The 26,427-nt window shown below is 35.4% G+C and overlaps 1 protein-coding gene across 5 annotated transcripts in view; it reads right to left on the bottom strand.

Moving 5' to 3' along the window:
• Positions 1-26,427, bottom strand: part of CNBD1 (cyclic nucleotide binding domain containing 1) — a 623,001-nt gene that overhangs the window by 233,459 nt on the left and 363,115 nt on the right. For all 5 annotated transcript variants that reach the window (XR_008668004.2, XM_055349242.2, XM_055349243.2 and 2 more), the window contains one exon: positions 20,694-20,887. Coding sequence is in view for 4 of the 5 variants with exons in the window: in XM_055349242.2 (XP_055205217.2) it covers positions 20,694-20,887 (194 nt within the window). In the remaining variant the exon portion in view is untranslated. The remainder of the gene's footprint in view (positions 1-20,693; positions 20,888-26,427) is intronic.

Genomic DNA, 26,427 nt, shown 5'->3' with positions numbered 1-26,427 from the left:
CCAAAAGGGGGAAATTGTTAAAACAGACTACATATGGCCTGAGAAGGACTCTGTACTTCTATATTTGGGTCCTTGTGAATGAACTTTAACCTAGCTTAACAGTCAGACAAGACTGAAAACCTAACATAGTAGTATGCACCTGTAACAATAACTGAATCTTGGCCAATCCCAGCAGCCATACTTTAAGTACTCATAGACTGTTAAGTGTTCAAACTGTGTTCCAATAAGGCAAATACCAACCTGTAACCAACCCAGCTTTTTCTGTACCTCACTGCTGATTTCTGTGTGTCATTTCCCTTCTATGGTCTATAAATCTTCTTTCACCATGTGGCTGCGCTGGAGTCTCTGTGAATATGCTGTGATTCTGGGGGCTACCTGATTCGCGAATGGTTCATTGCTCAGTTTAGCTCTTTTAAATTTAATTCAGCTGAAGTTTTTCTTTTATCAGAACAAACAATAGTTTTTGAACTATTGCTAAATGTACTTAGATTTTCTGCCATCAACAAGTCAGGAAGAAGCATAGGCCCCTATGATTAACTCCAAACCAAACAGTAACTAATCCATATGGAACACTTCACTAGTAGTAATTAATCCATAAGGAACACTTCAGTCACCCAGGGAATTTTTTTCATAGTCAAACCTAGGCATTTGGTCTTTGTTGAATATCTATACAGATTATAGACCTATTCATAGAATATCTATACACAGAGAGATACTTTGTGTCTAAATATAGTAAATTTATACACAGATATTCACATAGTATATTAGTAGACATCTCAAATAATTGGTAGTTTAATTCCAAATGCTTCTAAAGTAAGAAATGGTATGGTCAGAAAGCATTACTACACAGAACTTGGGGGCAAATTGAAATGTCAGAGTGCATTCGAATAAAACATTGAGGTTGTTTGTTGCCTGAACAAGTAGAACAAACCAAACAACTCCAAAGGAAAACAACACAATGTGAAAGGCAAGTTGATGGAGGAACTACTAGTAAAAGATTAAGCTACCTTCAAAGCATTTATTATCGTGTATTTTCAGAAGCTGTAAAGAATTTCAGAAGAAAACTTTAAATATTTATGGCACTAGCAAAGAAAAAAAGTGCTGTATAGAATCAAATTAAAAAAAAATTCCCCCAAATCACTGATCTTTAGATATGGGGAGAGAGAATTTTGGTACTCAGAATTCATGGCCCAAGAGGGTAGAGAGGGATGGATTTGTTGAAGAAGAAATAAACTACTGGCAATTGCGGAACACCTTCTGCTGCCAGGCACTTCATCTGTATCAGTCTTCACAGCAACCTGGGACTGAGTGAAGCTCTTCACTGCTCAGGTTCCCATAGCTAGGCAATAGGAGAGCCAACCAGGACACCTGGATTCAATACTTACATACATTCTAAAAAATAATGTAACTACAAATAATTATTTTTTCCCCTTGATATGAGTACAGTTCTCTTAATTTAAAAGTATATTTTTGGGCCAGACACAGTGGCTCATATCTGTAATATCAGCACTCTGGGAGGCTGAGATGGGTGGATCACTGAGGCCAGGAGCTCAAGACCAGCCTGGCCAACATGATGAAACACCATCTCTACTAAAAATACAAAAATTAGCTGGGCATGATGGTGTGTGACTGTAATCCCAGCTACTGGGGAGGCTGAGGCAGGAGAATCGCTTGAACCCAGGAGGTGGAGGTTGCAGTGAGCTGAGATCATACCATTGCACTCCAGCCTGGGTGACAGAGTGAGACCCTGTCTCAAAAAAAAAAAAAAAATATATATATATATATATATATTTGTAGCTGCAAATCATATGAGTATTATATATATATATATGAATCTTGCAACATCAGTCTTTTTTGTCTTATTTTATTTAAGGCATAATATGCTTCCTATTAAGCACCATGCTCAAGACTCACTGAATTCTCATAATTACCCTATGAGGTAGTTTGTTAAAACAGTCATTTTAAAAAAACGAGAAAAATGAGACCCAGAAGGCTAAGGCACATTCTTAAGGCCACACAGATGGTAAGTGGTAGGGTCAATGTTGGAAGTTAGGCAGTTTGGCTTTAATGTGTCAGCTGACTCAATTCCTGTCCTTTGCTAACTGTGTGAGCTTAGAGTCACATACAGAATGACTGAGGAAAAGATATGTATTAAATGCTAAAAAATTATAACAACAGATATTTATTTTTAGTATTTTTTTAAAAAACTGATTATATTTATATAGATTTTTCAAATATTTAAGATTATCAAATCTATATATTAAATGGCAGGTATATGTTAATTTAAATTGTTATATTGTTATTTCTCTGACCTCTTTTCTCAAAAAACTATAATCATTTCTTCTCTTTTTACACCTTAGCTCTACTTTCTTGCACAGGTATCATTTATCAGGCTATTAACAGTAAGTATAAATTATAACTACTCAGTACATTTTTTTACATGCAGAGAGTTTATTTACTGGACCCTCTACATCTTGTTTCCTGTGGTTCTTTCTCAATCTTCCATGCCACTCCCTTCCCTGAACACCAATTGTCCCTTGATTCCACAAGTTTCCACAAGTTGTCTCTGTCGATTTTTTTTGCAAATCCATAAGGTAGATGACATAATCCAACTGAAATGCAAAGGGTCTTAAGTAACCTTGCATTAAGTAATTTTGCATGTAGACAGAATTGTCCTCTACAGAATATCATTACATCATTATGTTCTATAATCAAACCCCTTCTTTGGCACATAGGCCATACTGAATGCATTAAAGATCAGGTAGTAAAAATCTTTTTTAAAAAAAATCAGTGAATAGAGTTTTTATTTAAAACTAGTCACTGAAATATAACCAGGAAAAAAAAGTATTTTGCTTTTACTTTCTTTTTAATTTAGCAAGCTAAATATTTCAATGACATTCTTCTTGCCCCATTTTCTATTACAGTAGCTTCAAAACAGAGTAAAAGCAAGGAACTGACCTAACGCTAAATAAAAGGAGTGCTGAAAAATAGTTTTAAAAGGTCCAGTGTCTGTTAAGGACGGGAGGGATCTGGGTGCTATTGCACTTCACATATTGCTTGAACAGGTGATACGTGAAAACCCACCTGACTTATTTCCTCCAGAAGAACTTGCAAAACAATAATGAATGAGGGTTCCAAATTATCCATATCTTTGTTACAGTGAAGTCATTAGCATCATCCCTCTACATGCATATCTATACTGAGAAAAATATTCAGTTGATGTGAATCCTCTACATTGAAGCCAAAACCCAGAGAGGGAAGAGCAGTTGATACCACTTGGATGTGTTGGGCCATCCAAAGAAATAATATTCCTTTTCCTATTTTAATCATGTTATAATACTTATCATGACAAAAATTATATCACAAATTATTGACTATTAAACAGAAATGCTTTGATTGAACCACATGATAAGCTACACAGCACTGAAATAGCCTCTTTATTAATTGTTACCCTATGAGTCCTTTTCCAACTATCTTTCTGGAATTTTTTTCTCAGTTCCTCTTACTGCCTTCTTTTTATTCTTGGGCTTGCTTAGTGGGAGTCTTTTCCAAGGATTTCGTCCTCAGGTCTCTGTTCTTCACTTTAGGTGGCTGCGTTGCCTGAGAACTCATCAACTCTGATGACATGGTGTCACTACTATTTGGAATATTCCTAAACTGTTCTCCATTTCTGACCTATTTCTGTAATGCCAGTCACATCTCAAAGTTCTACTAGACATTACTCCATGAACATAGGAATGTAATCTAAAACTTGCAATCTAAAATTCTTTTTCTCTCCTCTAATTTAGAGATCTTTATCCTCTATTTTGTGTATGATACTAGAATTTTACTAGTGACTCAAACTTCATCCTATACATGTTGATTTTTTATGTAACTAAATTCCAATTCCCATCCAATTCTCATATTCTTGAAATCCTCATGACTATTTAGTTTATGTTTAATGTTTTGTTGTTGTTGTTGTTGTTCATCACTTTTGGTCACTCATCGATCTCTCAATGGCAACTGTACTTTCTTTACCTTGATTTGGCACTTAAATGCTCATTTCTGTTGGTTAATTTTCTCCGTAGTTCTAGTTTGTCAATCTATCTATTTCGGCCACAATATTAACCTTCTTAAAACAATTCCTTCATTATTTCCCTCTCTACCAGTCAGGAACCTACCAGAAAAGAGATACCACATGGCACTTGGGTACTATGAGAACGAATGAAGAAACTACCTATTAAGGTTGTAGGCAAATCAGATGGAATATCCTGGGGCTAAGGGCAGGGCACAGGCACCTCCTGTAGGCCTAAATAATGAGAGGTGGACGTGCTTTCTAGACCTCACGACCCAGAGGGCTGTGTGGACAGGGCCATCTGACAGGAGCTGCAACCTTCAGCCTTAGATTCAGCCAGCAATTCTGCAGAGGATGCCAGGGAAGAAACACTATGATCTCCACTCTGTTACTTCTTTCTGGTCTCCTGCTCCCTCTCTCCCCGGGCTGACTCTAACTGCAAGCCAGAAGGCAGAAGACCCCTTAGATGTAATCCTCTGGGCCAGTCTTGGGGTAAAGGGCAAGGCAGAGAAGGGTGGGGAGTGGCCCTGATAAGTGAGTAAAGGGAAAAAGAGAATATATTCAAACTTTCCATTGGCTTGGCTGTTTAGCTTATTTTTTAAACTACCGTTAGGAATCTGACGTAGTCTGACCTCTGCTTTCTTTCTCTTCTCTCCTTTCTCTCTAGACCTGCCTATTATTCATTGTCCACTGAATTTCCCAAACTTTTCACATACCAGGCATTTACTCATTTCTAAATCATTGTTTAAAACGTGATTCTTTGCAGTAAACGTATGTGCCCTCTCTCCTTTCTACTTAGTCAAGTCCTACTTTTCCTTTACAGTGCATCACAAGCTCCCCGTTCTCAGTAGGCATTATTTGGCCACGCAGCTCATCCCACCCCTGAAATCCTGTAGCATCTGTCCCTGTAATTTAGCACTTCAATTGAGACTAACTCATCTTGCCACTTACTGTGTATGTTTTCATGTTTTAAGCCCCCAACTAGACTGTAAACTCTTTAGAGGCAAGAAAAAATCCCTCTGAGTTTTGGATTCCCCATGACATCTATCAGAACTTTACTAAAAATATACACTAGATTTTAAATTTGAAAACAGGATCAAGGTTGCATTCATTTTTGCTTTCCCAGTATTCAGCAGAGCAGTCAGTTTACGGCTCAAGTGCTTCCTTAAGGTTAAGTTAACCATACTAAAATACCAGTGGAAAAATAAATTATGTGTTTTAATTAATTTATTCTCTAAGTAAAATAACTAATTGCTCCTCTGATTATAAAGAAGTTTACAGAGTGTAGATATGAAATTGCCTTTCTTCATGTAAAAATAATTATTGGAATAAAAACATAATTGATTTTGAATAATATTAAAACTCTCACTGCAATAGGAAAATATTGAGAGTCAATTATCTTTGTTCGATATTCAATTGTCAACAAATTTTATATACCTAGATATGAAGGGAAAGTGCACTTTGCTTCTCATTTAAGTAAACCTAAAAATGGAAAAGACTTTTCCTTTTTCTGATGTAAGATTTAGTATATCTTGGACCACTGTTGAAACATATTTATCATAATAATGAATATAATTCTGATTATAACAGAATGGAAAAATAGAAATGAATGTCAGAAGGGTCACCAGGGACTAAGTCTAATTTAAATGTTTTTATATGTTTGTTGTTTCTTCAAAAACACTCAAATTCTTATCAATTTATGTGGGAATAGATGAGTCTGCCCATCAGATATAGTAATCAAGATGGATTCCACAATGATGGGTTTCAAATCTACCTATATCCATCATCTCAGAAAAAAAAAAATACTTTCTTCAAAGAAAGTTTGCTTAGAAGTATATATGTATTTTTTTAAAAAAGATAAATACAGAAGAATTATTCATATAAGAGATGAGTGTCTGAGACCCAGCCAGTGTAAGAAGAATGAAATGTTTTACCTAAACTTCCTATTGCCCATTGTGGCCCTAAAATGACTAAAGAATACAATTAGAAAAATAGCGTGATGAAATATATTTATGGTCATGTGACTCTGAATGGCACCATAGCATTTGGAAGGAATAAATCCTAAATGGTACCTAGACAAAAGTAGTCAATCCAATTTTTTTTCTTTTTTTTTTTTTTTCTTTTTTGAGACAGAGTTTCACTCTTGTTGCACAGGCTGGAGTGCAATGGTGCAATCTTGGCTCACTGCAACCTCTGCCTCCCGGGTTCAAGTGATTCTCCTGCCTCAACCTGTCAAGTAGCTGGGATTACAGGTGCCCGCCACCATGCCTAGCTAATTTTTTGCATTTTTAGTAGAGATGAGATTTCACTATATTGGCCAGACTGGTCTCAAGCTCCTGACCTGAGGCAATCCACCTGCCTTGGCCTCCCAAAGTGCTGGGATTACAGGCATGAGCCAATGTGCCCAGGCCTCAATCCAATTTCTAAGAAAGACTGTTGTATTACTAACATATCAGTCATGTCCAACATTCAGAACGTTAGGAAGAACTAGGGCCCTAAAACATCACAAAAACTAGGGCTCTGAAATTTTACTAATGATCTCAAGGGTCCTGTATTTATAATTTATAATTTTTATTTAATTTTAATTTTTTAATTATTAAGGGTACGTAACAGTAATATATATTTGTGGGGTACATGTGATGTTTTGATATAGGAATACAATGTACAGAGATCAAATAAGGGTAATTGGGGTATCTATCACCTCAAGCTTTTATTGTTTCTTTGTGTTAGGAACATTGCAATTCCATTCTTTTGGTTATTTGAAAATATGCAATAAACTATTATTGATTATAGTCACCCTATTGTGCCACCAAATACAACATCTTACTTCCTCTATCCCATTGTAGTTTTGTACCCATTAGCCATCTCACTTTATCCCCCAATCCCTGCTATCTTTCTCTGCCTCTGACAAACATCATTCCACTCACTATCTCCATGAGTTCAGTTTTTTTCTTAAGCTCCCACATTTGAGTGCTAACACGCAATATTTCTCTTTCTGTGCCTGGCTTATTTCACTTGATATAAGGTCCTCCAGTTCAATCTATGTTGTTGTAAATGATAGGATTTCATTCTTTTTATGGCTAAATAATATCCCATTATGTACATATACCACATTTCTTTATTCATTCACTGGTTGATGGACACTCATGTTGCTTCCATATCTTGGCTATTGTGAATAGTGCTGCAATAAACATGGGAGTGCGGATATATCTTTGATATACTGATTTCATTCCTTTTGGATATATACTCTGTAGTGAGATTTCTGGATCACACGGTAGTTCTGTTTTTATATTTTTGAGGAACTCCCATACTGTTCTCCATAGTGCCTATACTAATTTGCATTCCATCCAACAGTGTACAAGAGTTCCCCTTTTTCCATATCCTGGCCAACATTTGTGATTACCTGTCTTGGATAACAGCCATTTTAATTGGAGTGAGATAATATATCATTGGAGTTTTGATTTGTATTTCTTTGATGATTAATTATGTTGAGCATTCTTTCATATATCTGTTGGCCATTAGTATGCCTTGTTTTGAGAAATGGCTATTCAGATCCTTTGTCCATTTTGTAATTGGATTATTTCATTTTTTGCTATTGAGTTGTTTGAGCTCCTTATAAATTCTGGTTATTAATCCCTTTTAAAATGGGTGGTTTGCAAATATTTTCTCCCATTTGGTGGGTTGTCTCTCCACTTTGCTGATGTTTCATTTGCTGGGCAGAAACTTTTTAGCTTGATGTGATCCCATTTCTCTATTTATGCTTTGGTTGCCTGCGCTTTTGGGGTATTACTCAAGAAATATTTGCTCAGGCCAATGTCCCAAAGAGTTTCTCCAATGATTTCTTCTAACAGTTTGAAGTTTTATATTTAAGTTCAAGGGTCCTGTTTTTATAATAAGCCTTTCCAATCTACTGGATGATTAAGTTATCTTGCATACTGTCAAACTAACTCCTGAGAATTTTGCGCCAGAAACATATTCATCTACTCAATAGCACTTCACTCCTGTTTTGCTTGCTAACAGAAGCCTGATTTGGTTAGGAATTAGGCTGCAAAGTGCACATAGATCATGAACCTAGTTCTTGGGACTGAATCGTAATTGATTGCTTTAAACTAATAATGGTGATTATATTCACTTTTATCAATTTGGGGTTGAAAGGTAGACCTATAACCTAGTCTGGCCAATGGGATGGAAATGGGAGTCTGTGCCTTCTGTGCATTTTGTGGAAATGTTTTCTCCACAGATAAAGGGGTAAAAACATGATGAAGAAACATCCTCTACCCTAAGGGTCCCTGACTCCTGGGCCACAGATTTATACTGCTCTGTGGCCTGTTAAGAATCAGGCCACACAGCACAAGCAATGGGCAAGCAGGAAAAGCTTCATCTATGTTTACAGCCATTCCCCATAACTTGTATTACTTCCTGAGGTCTGCCTCCTGTCAGATCAGTAGTGTCATTAGATTCTTATAGGAGCATGAACCCTATTGTGAACTGTGCATGGGAGGGATCTAGGTTGTGTGCTCCTTATGAGAATCTAATGCCTGATGATCTGATGTGGAGCTGAGGCAGTGATGCTAGTACTGGGGAGCAGCTGCAAATACAGATTAACATTAGCAGAGAGGTTTGACTGCACAGAGACCATAATAAATCAATTGCTTGCAGACTCATAACAAAACCCTATCAGTGAGTGGCAAGTGACAATTAAGCTGCATCTGGTGGCAGGAGTTATAGTAGTGAGTTGATATACTTCAGTTGTATAGTTGCATCTGGTGGCAGGCTTTAAGTCAGAATCTGACACTTAGTTTAGTCCATACATGGCCCACTCATTATTTTATTTACCACTTCTGTTCACGCCTCTTTCCTGCACTGTGTACTTGTCTCAGTCACAGTTTTGGTAAGCCCACAAGCTAACCCTAGCCAAAATGAGTAAAAACCAAATGTCACTGGAAGATTTCTTTGAAAAGGGGGAAAGACCCAATGAGGGGACATCAAAAGACTCTGTGACTGCCAACAAAAAAAAAGTTGTATTTAAAAGAAAATACCAAGAGTCCTACTTAAATTGCAGATTCACTGCAACAGGTGATTCACATTCTCCAATCCTGCTTTATATAATACGTGGCAACAGGCTATCCAACGAAGCCATGAGACCTTCAAAGCTGCTTCTCCACATGGCGATCAAGCGCCCTGTATTAAAAGACAAGCCTCTGCAGTTTTTCAAAAGAAAAAATGTGAACACAAAGAATAGAAGCAATTATTGAAGGCCACCACTTTATCAAATGTGTCTGCACTGACAGCATCATTCTTAGTGGCTAACTGCATTGCTAAAGCTAAGAAGTCTTTTACTACTGGTGAAGGTTGATCCTACCTGCTACTAAAAACATCCATTGTGAACTTTTAGGAGAGGCTGCAGTTTAAAAGGTGGCATAAGTTCCTTTTTCAGCTAGCACTATAACTAGATGAATTGATGAAATAGCAGAAGATATTGAGGCACAATTGTTAGAGAGGATTAATGAGTCACCATGGTACACAACCCAGATTGATGAGTCTACCAATGTTGACAAGAAGGCAACAATTCTTGGTTTTGTGTGATATATTTTTCAGGAGGTTGTGCATGAGAATATGTTATGGGCAATTTTTTGGCCAACCAACAACACCACAGCTGCAGAACTATTAAAGTCTTTGAATGATTACACATCAGCAAAATTGGTCATTTTGTGTAAGTATGCATGGATGAAGTGGCTTCCATGACTGGACAGCTTTCTGGTTTCACCACTCAGGTCAATGAGGTCACTTCTGAATGTGAGTCCATGCACCGTGTCACGCATACAGAAATTGTGGCTAGCTGAAAAATGCCATGTCACCTGAACTTAACAACTGAAAAATGTCACCTGAACTTAAAAACATTTTGCAGGATGTGATTAAAAGTATCAACCGCATTAAATGCCCTTAACTCACATCTGTTCACGTAACTCTATGAGGAAATGGATGCAGAGCAAACACGTTTTCTCTTACATACAGAAATGAGAGGGCTTTCTAAAGGTAGATCACTGGCCAGAGTTTTTGAGTTATGAGAGCCACTCCAGAGATTTCTTATGGAAAAAAATCACCCCTGGCAGCATATTTCAGTGACGCAGAATGGATCGCAAAACTTGCTTACTTGTGTGACACATTCAACATGGTCAAGGAACTTAATCTGTCACTCCAGGGGAGACTGACAACTGTGTTCAAGTCATCAGATAAAGTAAATGCATTCAAAGGCAAACTGGAATTATGGGGCAATGAGTGAACATTGGGATTTCTGACATATTTCAAATATTAGTAAAGATTTTGAAAGAGACACAGCCAGGGCCGTCTTACTCAGAGCTGGTGCGTGATCACCTCTCTCAGCTTTCAAAAGAGTTGGAGCATTACTTCCAAATCAGAAAAGAGCCCTTAACTGGGAAGGAATGGATCTGCAACTCATTTGAGAGTAAGCCAGATGAATGGACTTTGTCCGTGCTAGAAGAGAATCAACTGCTTGAGATCACAAATGATGGTGGCCTTAAAAGTATGTTTGAGACAACTTCAAATCCCCATATGTTCTGGATTAAAGTCAAGGTGGAGATTATCCTGAGATTGCCCCAAAAGCACTGAAAAGCCTGCTCCTGTTTCCAATATCCTACCTTTGTGAAGCAGAGTTTTCTGTAGTGACAGTAACCAAAATGAGATTATGGAGTAGACTGGACATAGGCAACATAATTCGGGTGTCACTATCTCCAGTTACCCCCAGATGGGACCGTCTAGTTCCAGGAAAACAAGCTCAGGGCTCCCACAGGTTCTACATTATGATGAGTTGTATAATTATTTCATTATATATTACAATATAATAATAATAGAAATAAGGTTCACAATAAGTGTAATGCTCTTAAATCATCCCAAAAACATCCCCCACCCCTAGTCCGTGGAAAAATTGTCTTCTACAAAACTGATCTCTGGCGACAAAAAGGTTGGGGAGCGCTGCTCTCCCATGCCTGGAAGAGTGCTAACAATTGAGGTGCAAATCTGAGGAAGAAATTCAGCATTCTAAAAGTGACAGGATGGAAAGACAGGGGAGCCTCTGTGTCCAGGTAATTTTGTTGTGGTTCTAAATTAATCCCTAAAGTCATCTATCTCAAAGACTTTCTATGAGATAAAAAATATTCTTATTGTTTAAGTCATTAGCAGTAATTTAGATAACATAAAACCAAAACTCTCTTAACTGATACAGAGATTAAGACCAAATTCTCTAACCAACTTTCATGAAATGGTTTTCAGTCTCGAGAAGAAATAAAATCTATATTTAAAAGTTACAGACTATACTCAAAGCTTATGTTGTTGTCAACAATTCTGATAGTTATTGGCATCATCCATTTGGGGTTTTGCAAACCCAGAAGCTTCTCATTCCCAGTCTAATTAATGACAGAAAGAGATAATGGAAATTATGTCATGGGAAATGAATATAAATAAGCTTTTTCCAGAAGTAATGGAAAAATTACAGAACAGGTTTGCCAGAGTAAAAATTATAGACCAGGCTTGCCTCATCTTTTCATCATTTTGTGTTTGTCAGAAAAATTTAAAAATTAAAGGAGTAAAGAATCCCAAGGTAATTACAAAAAAACACCAGAACTGAAAACAATGGGCTTAAGGCAGTAGTTCTGGAAAATTTTATGAAGATAAAATAGGCACTAAAGTAAAATAAACCAATGGATATGAGATATTAGTCCAAGAACCTGCTTTACTTTAAATGAAATGGGCATATAGTATGTACTCAATTATTACTAGTTTTCTTATCATAAATACTGCTAATAATGGGAAAGCAAACATCAATAAAGAAAAAACAATATATCCATAATAATAAAAGAATGATAAAGTGAGAATATCAACAATATAATATATTTAAAAATCATATTTGCAACACATGTATATTAAAAAATTATATCACTACTATAATCAAAAGTCTTATAAATTAATAGGTAAAAAGACAAAGAAAACAAAAGTAAAACGAGTACACAATATCAGGCGCTTCACAGAAGGCATGCAAACATCCATAAACCAGAAACTATACTTATTTTCCTACCTTCAAATATAACACTTATTTTTAATCTTACATAAAGTTGAAATTATTTAATCTCCGAATACAATACTTAGTATCATGAGATAAACAACAGCAAGCTTGATTATATTTTGATGTCTTCATAAATGTAGTAAAATAAGAAACAGTTATATTAAAAAAAATGGGGGGAAGATGTAAAGAAACAAAACCTTTAATTTTATTTAAGTGTATGTTTTTGAAATGAAATATCGGAGTTAAATGTTTATATGTGAAGTCCTCTTATTTTATGATGTTATTAAAAAAGCGTTGGTAAACAGACTTACTATGTACCAATAAACATATCTCTTTTATTGCTCTTATAATACAAGAGTTGTAAAAATCTTATACAAAGTATAATTTTTACTTTGTCTCTAATTTATGTTTAAACAGTAGTAAATTTACTATGACCCAATGTTTGTTTTTAGTTACAGCACACATTTTAACTCTTGATGAAAACAAAAGGCAACTATATGTTGTGATGATTAAGAAATAGCTTCATGTTATAAATATATTACAAGCTATCTGTATTAAATGTTTTGATGATCGGAGAGACAATTAGACGTTAAGTTCCAATTCCATTATTATAGTAAAAATATTTCCTGATTGACATTTTAGTTTTGAACATTTGAATATTCTAATGTTTACATTTTAAGAATAAAGCAATCACATATATTTTAAACATCAATTTAGATAAAATAAATGTAATAAAACTGAACTTTAATCAATATAGATTAAATCCTCTATCAGTTGCAATTTAGTTGAATCAAAACTCATTTCACAGTTCATCTTTGACATTTTGAAGGCTCTGTCTAATTAAATTTAACTGGATTTAATTTAATTTATTCTTATTGAACACCTTAAAAGCTCCTAGCATACTATACTACGCATTAGAGAAAAATAAGATCCCTGACTTAAAGGAAGCCATCTTAACACTGGGGGTTGGGATATGAGTCAGGGGACATCTAGAAGCAGCAAAGAACCATTTAAATGTCTATGAGTAAGTGGAGGAGGGGCAGATGAAGAGAACTGGGTTAAAGGGTATAAAAATACAGTTACTTAAAAGGGATAAATCCAACATCTGATAAGCAAGGAGGACGATATTGTTAAACAAAAATGTATAGGAGATAGGCACCCTAAATGCCCTGACTTGATCACTCTCAATTATATACTTATAACAAAATTGCACATGGGTCTGTGAAAAGAAAGTCTTGGAGCCCCAGAATTACTAAGCTAAAGGAAAAAGTCAGGCTGGCAACTTCTCAGGGCCAACCTGCCTCCTATTCTATTCAAAGTTATCCTTCTGCTCACTGAAATAGATGCATAGCTGATTGCCACCTTTGGAAAGGTTTATCAGAAACTTGAAAGAAATGCAGCCATTTGTCCCTCACCTACCAGTGACTTGGAAGCCCCATCCCTACTTAATGTTGTCCCCGTCTTTCTGGATGGTACCAATGTACTTCTTACATATATTGATTGATGTCTCATCTCTCCCTAAAATGTGTAAAACCAAGGTGCACCCTGAACACCCTGGGCAGATATCATCAGGACCACCTGAGGCTGTTCACGGGTGCGCATGTTTAACTTTGGCAAAATAAACTTTCTAAATTAACTGAGACCTTTCTCAAATTTTCAGGGTTCATATTCCCCATAAATTTATGCAAAACTTTTTAAATTAAAAAAACAAAACATTGACTTTATACTCCAATCACACATAGATCAATACTAAACAGCAAATCACATTCTGTATCTTTTTTCACTGCATATATATGTTACAAGTTTTGATTCATGGTATTTTTGTTTTGATATGTGACATTTATGTATTTTTGTTTAATTGAAATAGTTTTTATTTTTTATTGTGACTCCTGTTTTGTGTCATGAATAATTCAGATGTGTTTCTTAAATTGAAAACTTTATTTTTCTAGTTGCCGTTCATTTTGTTTTTTATAGTAGTTGTGTTGCATATTAAAAATATGCTCTATAAAACACCACTTTTAAAAATGCCCATGAATAAATGAGGTAAAAGATTTAGGGAACCAGGGTAAGACCATACTGGGAATGAATCTGTGAAGAATGTTGGATAATGAAGAGACAAGTAAAAGAATATGGAGCACTGACCGCAGGGAATGGCGTACTCAGAAGGTCAGGCAGCACCCATTATCAGAAATCCGGAGGCAGCAAAATCAAATAGCTTAAATTCCTTGTCCTTATCAAACATGACTTTGCCTTTACTCTTCCAAGATATCCCAATAGCCGCTTGATGCAGAACTTAAAATTAATTGGAATATGTTCTTGTTTGAAACAAATTGGTTGTTTTATCCAGGATCTGAAGATGAAATTGCTATTCAACTGCTTTATGAAATGAGATATTCTTTCTTTAGTTGGAGCCACCATTTATCAATGCCTTCTGAATTTTCTCTAGATATCTGATAAAACCTCAGATGTACTGGGCAGTATGCATAAAATACTCATGGCTTCATTATCCTCAGCTTGGATAATACAGGTTGTGCTGATAACACAGGTTAAAAATATTTTGTATTTGGGAAATGGAAAAGTTAGGATTTGATGGTTTAGTGATTAATTTGTTCAAAATAACTTTACTGTAAATTAAGGAAATATACATACTGGCAGCAGGTTGATTTTACCACATTTCCTCCCTCCACCCTGTCCTTTTTCAGATGTTTTGTTATTGACAGACTAGCTAGTAATTGATACAAGAAAATAAAGAATATTTTTGAGTTGGGATTTATTCCCATTAAGAATATAAATATCAACAATTAAGTTTATGCCATAAGCAATTAAATTATTGTCTATGAAAAAAGTTAAACTCTGAGATATTTGAAGTGATTTATTCTGAGCCAAATATAAATGACTGTGGCACAAAGCAAAGTCTCAAGAGGTCTTAAGAACATGTGCCCAAGGTGGTTGAACTACAGCTTGGTGTTATACATTCTAAGGAGGCATAAAACCTCAATCATTACATGTAAGATGTGCATTGGTTCTATCTAGAAAGGTGGGACAACTTGAAGAGGGGCCTTCTAAGTCATAGGTGGATTCAAAGACATTCTGAGTGGCAATTAGTTGAAAGAGTTAAGCTATTATCTAAAGACCCTGAATCAATAGAAGAGGGTTAATTAATATAAAGGGTTAATTAATATAAAGGATCTGCATTAATATAAAGGGTTGTGGCTACCAAGGTTCTTATTATGCAGATGAAGCCTCCAGGTAGCAGGCTTCAGACATAATAGATTGTAAATGTTTCATATCAGACTTAAAAAGGTGCCAGATTCTTAGCTAATTTTTTCTTGTATCAGGAAAAAGACCTGGAAAGGGAAGGCAATTTTCTATAGAATATTGATTTTCCCCACAAGAGACAGCTTTTCAGGGCCATTTCAAAATATGTCAAAGAAATGTATATTTTGGGGTAAAATACTTCAATATCTTCCAGGGCCTGCCATCTGTCATGTTGGCATTTTATGGCTACAAAGAGTGTTTTGTCAGTCTTAAGATCTCTGTTTTAACATTAATGCTGGTCAGTTGTGCCTGAATACCAAAAGCAAGAGGGTATAATGAGGAATGTCTGACCCCCCTGGCAATTATGTCCTCAACTAGTTTTTCAGGTTAACTTTGTAATGTTCTTGGCTAAGAGGAGGGGTCTATTCAGTTGGCTGGGGGCTTAGAATTTTATTTTTTATTTACATTCTTTACATATGCTTATTATCTCTGGTTCCCCAACTTATACACTTACAAAGAGAGGTAGAACCATTGCCTTTTCTTATCTTACCAAGAAAATAAATGGTATTATTATAGCTTCCAAAATGATCACAAATAAGTATCATTTTGTTTTTTTAATAGGTATTGATATCCTATTACTTAAACTATTTTTTTACATAGGCACAAACTAAGAATTTAATCACTGTGTATTCCCTGCCCTTGTAATCTCACTCCTAGACCAAAGTAGTGAACCTATAATTATTTTTCCTGCGTTAGTATGTGACACCCTGCTAGACACTTTCATTGTTATCCATTCAAAAATCTTCCATGGGTGGGGTGCAGTGGCTCACGCCTGTAATCCCAGCACTTTGGGAGGCCAAGGCGGTGGATCACGAGGTCAGGAGATCAAGACGATCCTGGCTAACACGGTGAAACCCCGTCTCTATTAAAAATACAAAAAAATTAGCCAGGCGTGGTGGCGGGCCCCTGTAGTCCCCACCTACTCGGGAGGCTGAAGCAGGAGAATGGTGTGAACCCGGGAGGCAGAGCTTGCAGTGAGCCGAGATCGTGCCACTCACTGCACTCCAGCCTGGGCGACAGAGCGAGACTCCTCAAAAAAAAAAAAAAAAAAAAAAAAAAAAAAAAAAAAAATCTTCCAAATACAGATTTTTGTGCTTAATGCTATTTTAAGTATAAGATTCAAAGTCCATAATTTCAACTACTCTCTCAAATGAGTACAAACTCCTTCAACTGTAAATTCAAGATCCTCTTGAGAAATGAGATCAGGAAGTTGGCAGCAAAGACTGAAAGATACCTGCGTCACGACAATTTTCAGAGTCCTGAAGTTTTCTTTTTCCTCCACTCCCAGTGACCTCTGGGTTCAGAGTGAGGACACAGCAATTTAGTGGAGTAAACTTGAAACTTTCCCTAGCCCATCAACTCGGGGGACCCACAAAAAGTATCCAGCTAAACTGTATGAAAAGGGAACAACCCTGGAGAACCTCCTGGAGAGATGAATTTTGACCCTAAAAAGCGATTCAAGTGGTCACTGCGTGAAGCCAGGGATCAAGAGTACGGTATTAAAAAGCCCTCTAGGAGGCAACACCATCTCCAGGGAACTGCAGGAGGGGCAACACCCTGAGAAAACGAGCCTACATTTGGACATCCAATCACATAAGGTCCCGTTACCATTTTGCCTTTAATTCCCAGCCTCCTTCCTTTCCTGACTGGAAAGAGCCAGAAAACCAAGCTAGTGAGTAAAAGAGTATGCAAAGTAAGAAAGGGGAATAGACCAATTTAAACTATTCTTCCCACTGCTGGATTCTATGGCACAATAAGGCATAAGCTGAGTATCAAGCATGAAAGTTTGAAAATTTGATATAAAGACAGGACTGGAATTTGTAAGACCAAAAAGAGTGAGGTTATTCATTAATACCTAGGATCTGATTGAGATGCTAAGATCCAGGTATCATGGAAGAGTAATACTACACCACTTGTTTGAAAACTTTGGTGTAAAAAAAAATTACTATTTTATAATTTACCCTCACTGGGCCCTGCTTGTTGAATATATTAATATATTTTTATCAGTTTTTTCCACATAATTCCAAATGTATTTCAAAGAAAACTATTAACAAACTAGAAAGTTCTTTTAATAATTATTGAGAATCAACTTAATAATTTGCTTTTATAATTTTGCTAAATTTAATCATAGCAAAAATAGATTTTAGTAAAATGTTTAATTGCAGATAGTAATATATGTTGAATATAGAAGTATATAAATATGAAATATAGAAGTGCATGTTTGTGTGTGTGTGTGTGTGTGTGTGTGTTTTGGCACAGACCATACTATATTTATGCTGAGATGTCTCTAAGAAATTTGAATTTATTATTATAATTTTAAAAGTTGTAAGACTAATTGGAAAAATAAAATTAATGAAAGATTTTAAAGCTCCTTAGAAGCATTAAGTTGGTGATCTTGTAAATAAATGTGTAATTTTTTATCTCTTTCCTTATATAATCAACTCTAATGAAAAAGCTTTCAGCTTCAATGTATAAATCTATGTTGAGAAAAGCAAAAAAAAATTGTTTCACCGTACATTTATACTGCACTTATTTTTCGTCCAGTGTGTAGTAAAGAGTTAGAACAGCAGATGCTTGGAGCTTTAACAATTTTCATTCAGAACTATACATTATCTCATGAGAAATAAATTTGATCCTTGGATTAGATGTTTTTCACCTTATGTTTGTTATACTCAAATGATGCCCATTAGTTTACCAAACTGTTGGAGGGTGAAATTGAAGAGTGAAAATGTTATAACTTTTTTCTTCTTCTTAGTTGTTCGGTTCTCTGTTAAAACTCAATAAAAAAGCAAATAATGTTTTTTTTATAAAGCCAAAAAAAGGAGAAAGAAAAATATAGCCCTTTATGTGTGCAAAACTGCAAAACTCTCCTAGACACAAATCTTTGGAAATAGTAATATTTTTATTTGAAAAAGGCCCACTAAGTAAATACACAAAAAGGCAAATTTTTAAAAATAGGGAAAGAGTAGCATGTTTCATAACACCAGCTAAACTCATAATTTCTACAGGGGACAGGGTTAGCAAGGATACTTTAAATTTTTAGCAATGTGAAATAAATTTATCAATAATCATATACTTGTCCTTCTGCAAACTTAAACAACAACAGAAACCACAGAGTTGCTGCAAGTTAAAATTGTCTGCCTTGATTTCTATCTTTTCATTTTTTCAAAAAATTTTATTAAAGTAGAAAAAATACTGGATTTAGAGCTTAACTGCCTGCCAGCCAGCTAGCAATACAAATCCATCACTGGAGTACTGGTAGTCTCTGACCACTTGTATCAGTACCACTGATAAAATTTTAATGATGTTAAGCAGGCATTAGGTACTAGTAGAAGGGAATGTACTGGAAGCTACAATATCTCAGACGTTTGAGATATTGTAGAATGGGTATTTATAAGGACCATGGCATAGGATGATTGCTGCTGGGAGCTCTCAGTGCACTAAAGGAATACAATAAAAGGAAGAGGAAAATTAATCACCCATTTAAGATGAATGATCTAATCCCAGGGTTCTTTGGCAGCACATAAAGAAAATCTCATTTTCAACAGTTAGAGGGCAGAAAAATCTGAGAATCTGACGTGGTATATAAATAGGCAGGTAGGTAGGTAGATAATTGGTAGGTAGGTAGGTAGACAGATACATAGATGATAGAGAGATAGATATGCACATAGATATAAATATATTCATATTTATGTTCTCTGGAGCTCTGCTATAGCAGTCTCAACCTCTGCAAGTATTTTTTTATTATTATTTTATGCTAAGGCTAGGGCCCTGATGGAGAAGTGGAGCTGTAAAATTTGAGATAGTGACATTAAAGCCTTGATACATAAAATGTCATCATGGTCACCTGTTACAGAGAATAAATAGGCAGAATTCCTAAAAAGTAAAGTTTTGGTTCGGGTCTGTTTCCCAGTGGCTTCACTGGGTCCATAAGCCTACCCCACGGGCAATATCCATGGTCCCTAAAAGCAAAATTTGAATGGATACTTGGTAGTGGCTAGAGTTTCCACATTGGTTTCTTGGCCTGTGCAGTAAGAGCTATCACAGTAAAGACTAAGTGGAAGCCTCTGAAACTTCTCTCTACCCTTTTCCCCACTCTGGCCAAGATAGGAAATTGAAAACCATATCACATCTCAGGTGGAATGCCAGAAATTAGTACTGCTCCTAAAGACCTAAAGCAGAATGCAGATCTGGTGATTCCCATCATATCCCCATTTAATACACGAGTTTGAACATTAAAAAAAAAAAAATCGGTCTTTGAAGCCTGGATTCAACTACTAGAAATTCAATCAAGAAACAGCCCTAATTACAGCTGTTGTGCTAAACGTGGCATATTTGCTAGAGCAGACTAAAATAGCATTAGGTCCATTATATGTGGTCACTGACATGGCAAATGCATTGTTTTCCATCCCTAACAAGAAGACAATCAGAAACATCATTCATTCATGTGAGATGAATAATATACTTTTATAGGCTTGTTCATTTTTATCCTTGTCATTCTTTCTGGATATGATCCATGCTTATTTCTCTTGAATGTGATATTAGTTCTGGATTTTTCTGATTGTACCCCATAATGCTAAATAATTTGGTTTTAATTGGTTATTTGACTCTTTTCTACTCTGGACATCTTGATCACCCTAAATTGAGAACTGACTATGAGCCACAATTCTAGTCAATTCAGACCTCTATCCCATGTGGAGTATCCAGAGATTCAGGAAGATATGGAACTTTTAATTTTTGACCAGCTAATAGTCTTGAAATATTATATAGATGCAAAAGATTTTCCTCAATTAAGAATTTCTGATTGTAATGTAATTAACTACTTGATTATCTTAGCATTGCTCTTGAGACAAACATAATAAACATACATTCTTGACTTGATTTAAAGGTCTTTCATAATCAATTAGTCTTCCTGTCTCTCCCTCCTCAAATCACCTATTCCCTCTTACTTATCTGAAACTACTATTATCCTTCTTTCAGGGATCCAGCCACATCAACCTTGTCTGTTATCAAATACACCACACAAACCCTGCCAGTGGTCAGATGCTGTTGAAGGCATCCTTTATCAAAAATGTTTAATCAAATGTAAGTATTAATAATATCATTTATATTTTAAAGGCTATATTATCGTAAATATTTCAGGACTCTAAAGATATTGGATCTTAATGTCTGGAAGAGATAAAGTTTTACAAAAGCCCGTTACCTTGTTGCTTGTGGAAAAAGCAAATACTCATCTCTTACCATTGAGTCATATGAAGGTAGGTACATCTCAGCAAGTGTAGAGTTTTTGAATTCTTCACTCCAAATGAAGCTGTGGAAACTCTGAGGTATGAACGAGTCTGGTGAGTCACTTTCTTCAATCAGATTTTTATACACGTTTGTTTGAGGTCGAGCTAGGCCTTTCAGTATTACATAAAATCCATCATTTGCAACCACTGAAAAAAACAAAGCCAAAAAATATATACTGTGTGCTCAGGCTCCTTGATATAGATATGACTAATATATATATTACACTTACGGTACTTTCAACGTATTTCTTTCAGTGTATTCTGTAACAGTGAATTTAATGTAATAGGCATTTTCAAATACTTTACTCAAGTAACAAGAATAGCAAAGGCATGTTTATACATTTGGAGTATTCTTTTCAGACAATTACATATAGTAGCTATCCTCTCACAGAACTGATGGGTTCTAGTGGAAGAAAACATGGTTACATATAATCATTAATAGATTTGAGACATTGTGAGAAAAATGGGACCAGAAAAGCCCTTGAATGTTTTTTAATGTTTATGAGCCTCCCATACACAAAATGCCATTTTTCCTATTTTATATAAATAACAATATATATCTACCCTTAATTTTCATTTATCTTTGCTCTGGACATGATGACAATCATTTATAGAACTTAATAATGGAGACAGTTTGGAGAGGGTGGCTGATTATTACTAGAAAGAAGAGTTTTTCCCATATCTGTCCTACTCCTACATAAATCTCTAAAAACTGTCATCCAACCCCAATTCCTAAAGTTAAACTGTGTGCCTGTACGTCTGAAAGACATACTCATTTGTGAATATTTCTAATGCAACTTAAATTAATTCCAGTTCTTCTGAAGGCTTTGAAGAATAAGGGGGTAAGAATGGGATGGTGTCTTTCTCCATTTCTTATTTACATTACTTCATAAGATTGAAGCAAATTACTCAAGTGCTGTCAGGAGATATTTTCTTACACTTTGCTTATGAACTTGAAAGAAACAGAAACTTTACAAATCGCATTTTCAGGGCCAATCATTTTTTTTAATGTCCTAAAAGTCATCAAATGCTTGCCATGTCTGCTTTTTTTCTGAGTGCTTATTAGTGTGACTTCCTTAGTCACAATTCATACACAGTGACCATGGGGGAGTGATTTTCATGCTTCTTTAAAGTAAAGGTTGTTCTTGCTTGGATGTTTGAGCTTAAACTAGACCTCCTTCTAGGCAACACAATACAAGCATATCTTGCTTTACTGTGCTTTGCTTTTCAGTGCTTCACAGATATGGCATTTTTTATACATCAAAGATTTGTGCAACTTTGCATCTAGCAAGTCTATCAGCACCATTTTTCCAATAGCATGTGCTCACTTTGTGTTTCTGTGTCACATTTTGGTAATTCTCACAATATTTCAAACTTTTTCATTATTATTATATCTGTTGTGATCTGTGATCAGTGATCATTGATGTTACCATTGATGTAATTGTTTTGGGCACCGCAAACTATGCACATATAAGATAATGAACTTAATTGGTAAATGTTGTGTGTGTTTGGACTGCCCTATTCAATGGCTGTTTCCCCATCTCTCTCCCTGTCCTCAGGCCTTTCTACTCCCTGAAACACAACAATGTTAAAATTAGGCCAATTAATAGCTCTAAAATATCCTCTAAGTGTTCAAGTCAAAGGAAGAGTCATGTGTCTCTTACTTTGAATCAACAGCTAGAAATGATTAACCTGAGTAAGGAAGGCTCGTTGAAAGATGAAATATGCTGAATACTATGCCTTTTACACCAAATAGTAAGCCAAGCTGTGAATGCAAAGGAACAGTTCTTGTAGAAATTTAAAAGTGCTATTCCAGTGAACACACTAAGTAAGCAAAACAGCCTCATTGCTATACTGAGAAAGTTTTACTGGTCTGGATAGATGAAACCAGCCACAACATTCTCTTAAATGAAACCTAATCTAGAACAAGGCCCTATTTCCGTTCAATTTCATGAAAATTAAGAGAGGGTGAGGAAGCTCCAGATGAAAAGCTGAGAGCTAGCAGAGTTTGGTTCATGAGGTTTAAAGATAGAAGACATATCTATAACATAAAGTGCAAGGTGAAACAGCAAGTGCTGATGTAGAAGTTGCATCAAGTTATCCAGAAGACTAGCTGAAGTCATTGATAAAGGTGGTTACACTAAACAGATTTTCAATGTAGATGAAACAGCATTCTATTATAAGAAGATGCCATCTAGTACTTTTATAGCTAAAAGAGAGAAGAAGTCAATTCCTGGCTTCAAAGTTTCAAAGGAGAGGTTGATGATGACATACAGCTCGTGATGGTGACATGCAGGTCAGCTGACTGTGACATGCAGCTGGTGACATTAAGTTGAAACCACTACTCCTTTACCAACCCAAAAATTCTAGGGCCCTGAACAATTATGTTAAATCTACTCTGCCTGTGCTCTATAAATGGAACAACCAAGCCTAGATTACAACATATCTTTTTATAGCATTCTATAATGAATATTTGAAGCCCACTGTTGAGATCAACTACTCAGAAAAAAGACTCCTTTCAAAATACTACTGCTCATTGACAATGCATCTGGTCACCCAAGAACTCTGACGGAATTGTGTAAGTAGATGAATATTGTTTTCCTGCCTGCTAACACAACATTCATTCTGCAACCTATCAATCAAGAGGTAATTTCAACTTTTAAATTTTATTATTTAAGAAACACATTTTGTAAGTCTATAGCTACCATAGACATAATTATTCTGATGGATCTGGGCAAAGTAAACTGGACATTCTGGAAAATATTCATTATTCTAGATGCCATTAAGAAAATTTGTGATTCATGAGAGGAGGTCAAAATATCAACACTAACAGGAGTTTGGAAAAGTTGATTCCAACCCTCAAGGATGACTTTGAGGGGTTCAAGGCTTTGGTGGAGGAGGAAACTGCAGATGTGGTGGAAACAGCAAGATAACTAGAATTAAAAGTGGAGCTTACTTACAGATGTGACTGAATTGCTGCAATCTCATGGTAAAACTTAAACCAAATAAGGAGTTGCTTCTTATGGATGAACAAAGAAAGTGGTTTCTTTAGATGAAATCTACTTCTGATGAGTAGGTTGTGAACACTGAATTTTATAAAAGATTTCAAATGTAACATAAACTTAGTTGATAAAGCAGTTGGCAGGGTTTGAGAGAACTGACTCAAATTTTGAAATGTTTTGTGGGTAAAATGCTATCAAACAGCATTACATGCTACAGATAAGTCTTTTGTAAAAGGAAGAGTCAACTGATGCAGAAAACTTCATTGCCATCTTCTCAAGAAATTGCCACAGCCAAACTGGGCATGGTGTTGTGTGCCTGAAGTCCCAGCTACTTGGGAGACTGAGGTGGGAGAATCACTTGAGCCCCGGAGTTCAAGTTCAGCCTTGGCAAAAACAACAAGACTATCTCTAAAAGGAGAGAGAGAGAGAGAGAATTTGCTGCAACCACCCATATCTTCAGCAACCTCCAGCCTGAATAGCCAGCAGCCATCAACATTGAGGCAAGACCCTCCACTAGAAAAAGATTAGGATTCACTGAAGGTTCACATAGTCATTAGTATTTTTTAGCAATTAAGTATTTTAAATTAAGGTATATATATTTTTAAACATAATGCAATCACTGCTTAATAGACTACACGATAATGCAAACATAACTTTTATATGCACTGGGAAACCAAAAAATGTGTGTGACTCACATTATCATGATATCCATTTTGTTGCAGTGCTCTGAAACTAAACCTGAAATTTCTCTGAGGAATGCCTGTATAATAAATGGATCAAATGCTAGTCTAGAAGGCAGGAGAAGGACTGATTTTTAGTCCCAGTGTTACATTCATTGTGTAATTATGGGAAAATCATATATTCCTAGGATCAACGTCCAGATCAAAGATTGTCATGCTAAGTTATCTACATGTATTTTAAACGTATTATTTTGTCAATTATTCATTGAATATAATAATTTTATGTTGTTGTAGTTACTATTAAAGGGTTTAAATGAATTTTAAAACTAATATACATAACCAAATTTTACCAATGCAAAGATTATCTTAAAAGTTTTGGCCAATTTAAATTAGTGAAATTTTAAAGATGTAGATGAAAAAGACTGTATCTAATAATAATAATTAAATTAGTTAACAATAATGTTAAAAACCTCACATTACATACTATTACTTCGGAAAAACTGTATTTAATTTAAAAAGCATAAATATTCAAATATCTCACATGACTCTTCTCTTTTAGTTTCTTCATGATAGTTCAGATTATTTCTTTCATCATCCAACACATTTCCCTGAAACCATTATCTTTACTCAAGTTGGTTTGGGATACAGTATATTTGCATTTTAATGTAAAGAAGTCCCTGAAATTATATCGCAAGCTACAAGTACTGTAATCATTTGCACAACATTGACAAGTATTTATATAACGTTTTTTAGCTAAATTTATTTTTTAATTTTGTAAAATGCTGAATTTATTGCTAAAAATGCTTTTACAAAATTAAACTTACTGAAAAGGCACAAGAAAAAATAAGATTCACCCATACTTACACAAATCAGAATTTTTGAATAAGTGCATTTATTTGGAAACAGAAGAGGGAGACTGCAATAGCCAAAAGTTTAAAAACTGAAAGAATCAAATATTGGCATAGATGTGAAACATCTAGAATTCTCACACATTGTTACTGGGAGTATAAATTATACAATTACTCTGTAAAAATATCTGGCAGTTTTTTATAAAATGAAACATACGTCTAACCTATGTCCCAGTAATTCAGTTCTTAGGTATTTGCTCAGGAGGAATGAAAGTAGATGTCCAAAAAGGACTTGTACAAGGATGTTACTAGCAGCTTTATCATAATAGCTGAACTCTATAAAAATCTCAGGTGTCCATCTGGAAGAAAATGTGTAAAGAAGCTCTTGTATGTCCATGCAATGGAATACTACTCAGCTATGAAAAGGAATGAACTATTGATTCATACAACATGGATAAATCTCAGAAGCATTATGTTGATTGGAATAAAGTTTTCACAAAAGGGTACATGCTGTATGACTTCATTACAAAGTTTTAAATGATTCATGTGAATTCAATTCATAGTGAGAATTTAAAAAAAGAAATAGAGAGCCATTGCCCCTATGGGACAGACAACAGACTGACTGGGAAGAAATATAAAGAGAACTTTTAGGGTGATGGTAAAGTTCTGTATCTTGCTAAGGATCTGGGATGCAGTATTTGTCTAAACTCATCAAGTGATACATTTAAGGTATACATATTCACATCACTGTATATAAATTTTGCCTTAAAAATAACGTGTCAGAAACAAATACTGAATCCTAGATACACTCTGAAGTGTTTAGGGGTGAAATGTCCTGATGCTATGATATGTCAATTAAATGGAGGCTTATGCAAATATAGTGGAGAAAAAAACTAGAGAAAAAAAATTAGTGTTCACAAGATGACAGCAAATATTCTTTGACTTTCTTTGTTTTGAACACTTTATTATATGAGAGACACTATTCTAAACATATTATAACCCTATGAGTCAGGCACTATGATTGCTTCAACTTTACAACTGAGGAAACGGAAAGCAGGGAAAAATTAAACATCCTTCCCAAGCCTGATGAGCTAGTAGTGGTAGAGCCAGTATTTGAAGACACCCAGTGGCAGTTCCACATGACTATACTAGTCTTT

Source organism: Gorilla gorilla, chromosome 7 (genome assembly GCF_029281585.2).
Source record: "Gorilla gorilla gorilla isolate KB3781 chromosome 7, NHGRI_mGorGor1-v2.1_pri, whole genome shotgun sequence".
Taxonomy (NCBI): Eukaryota; Metazoa; Chordata; class Mammalia; order Primates; family Hominidae; genus Gorilla; species Gorilla gorilla.
Note: the sequence above shows the minus strand (reverse complement) of the source record. Positions and strands in the feature narration are given on the sequence as shown.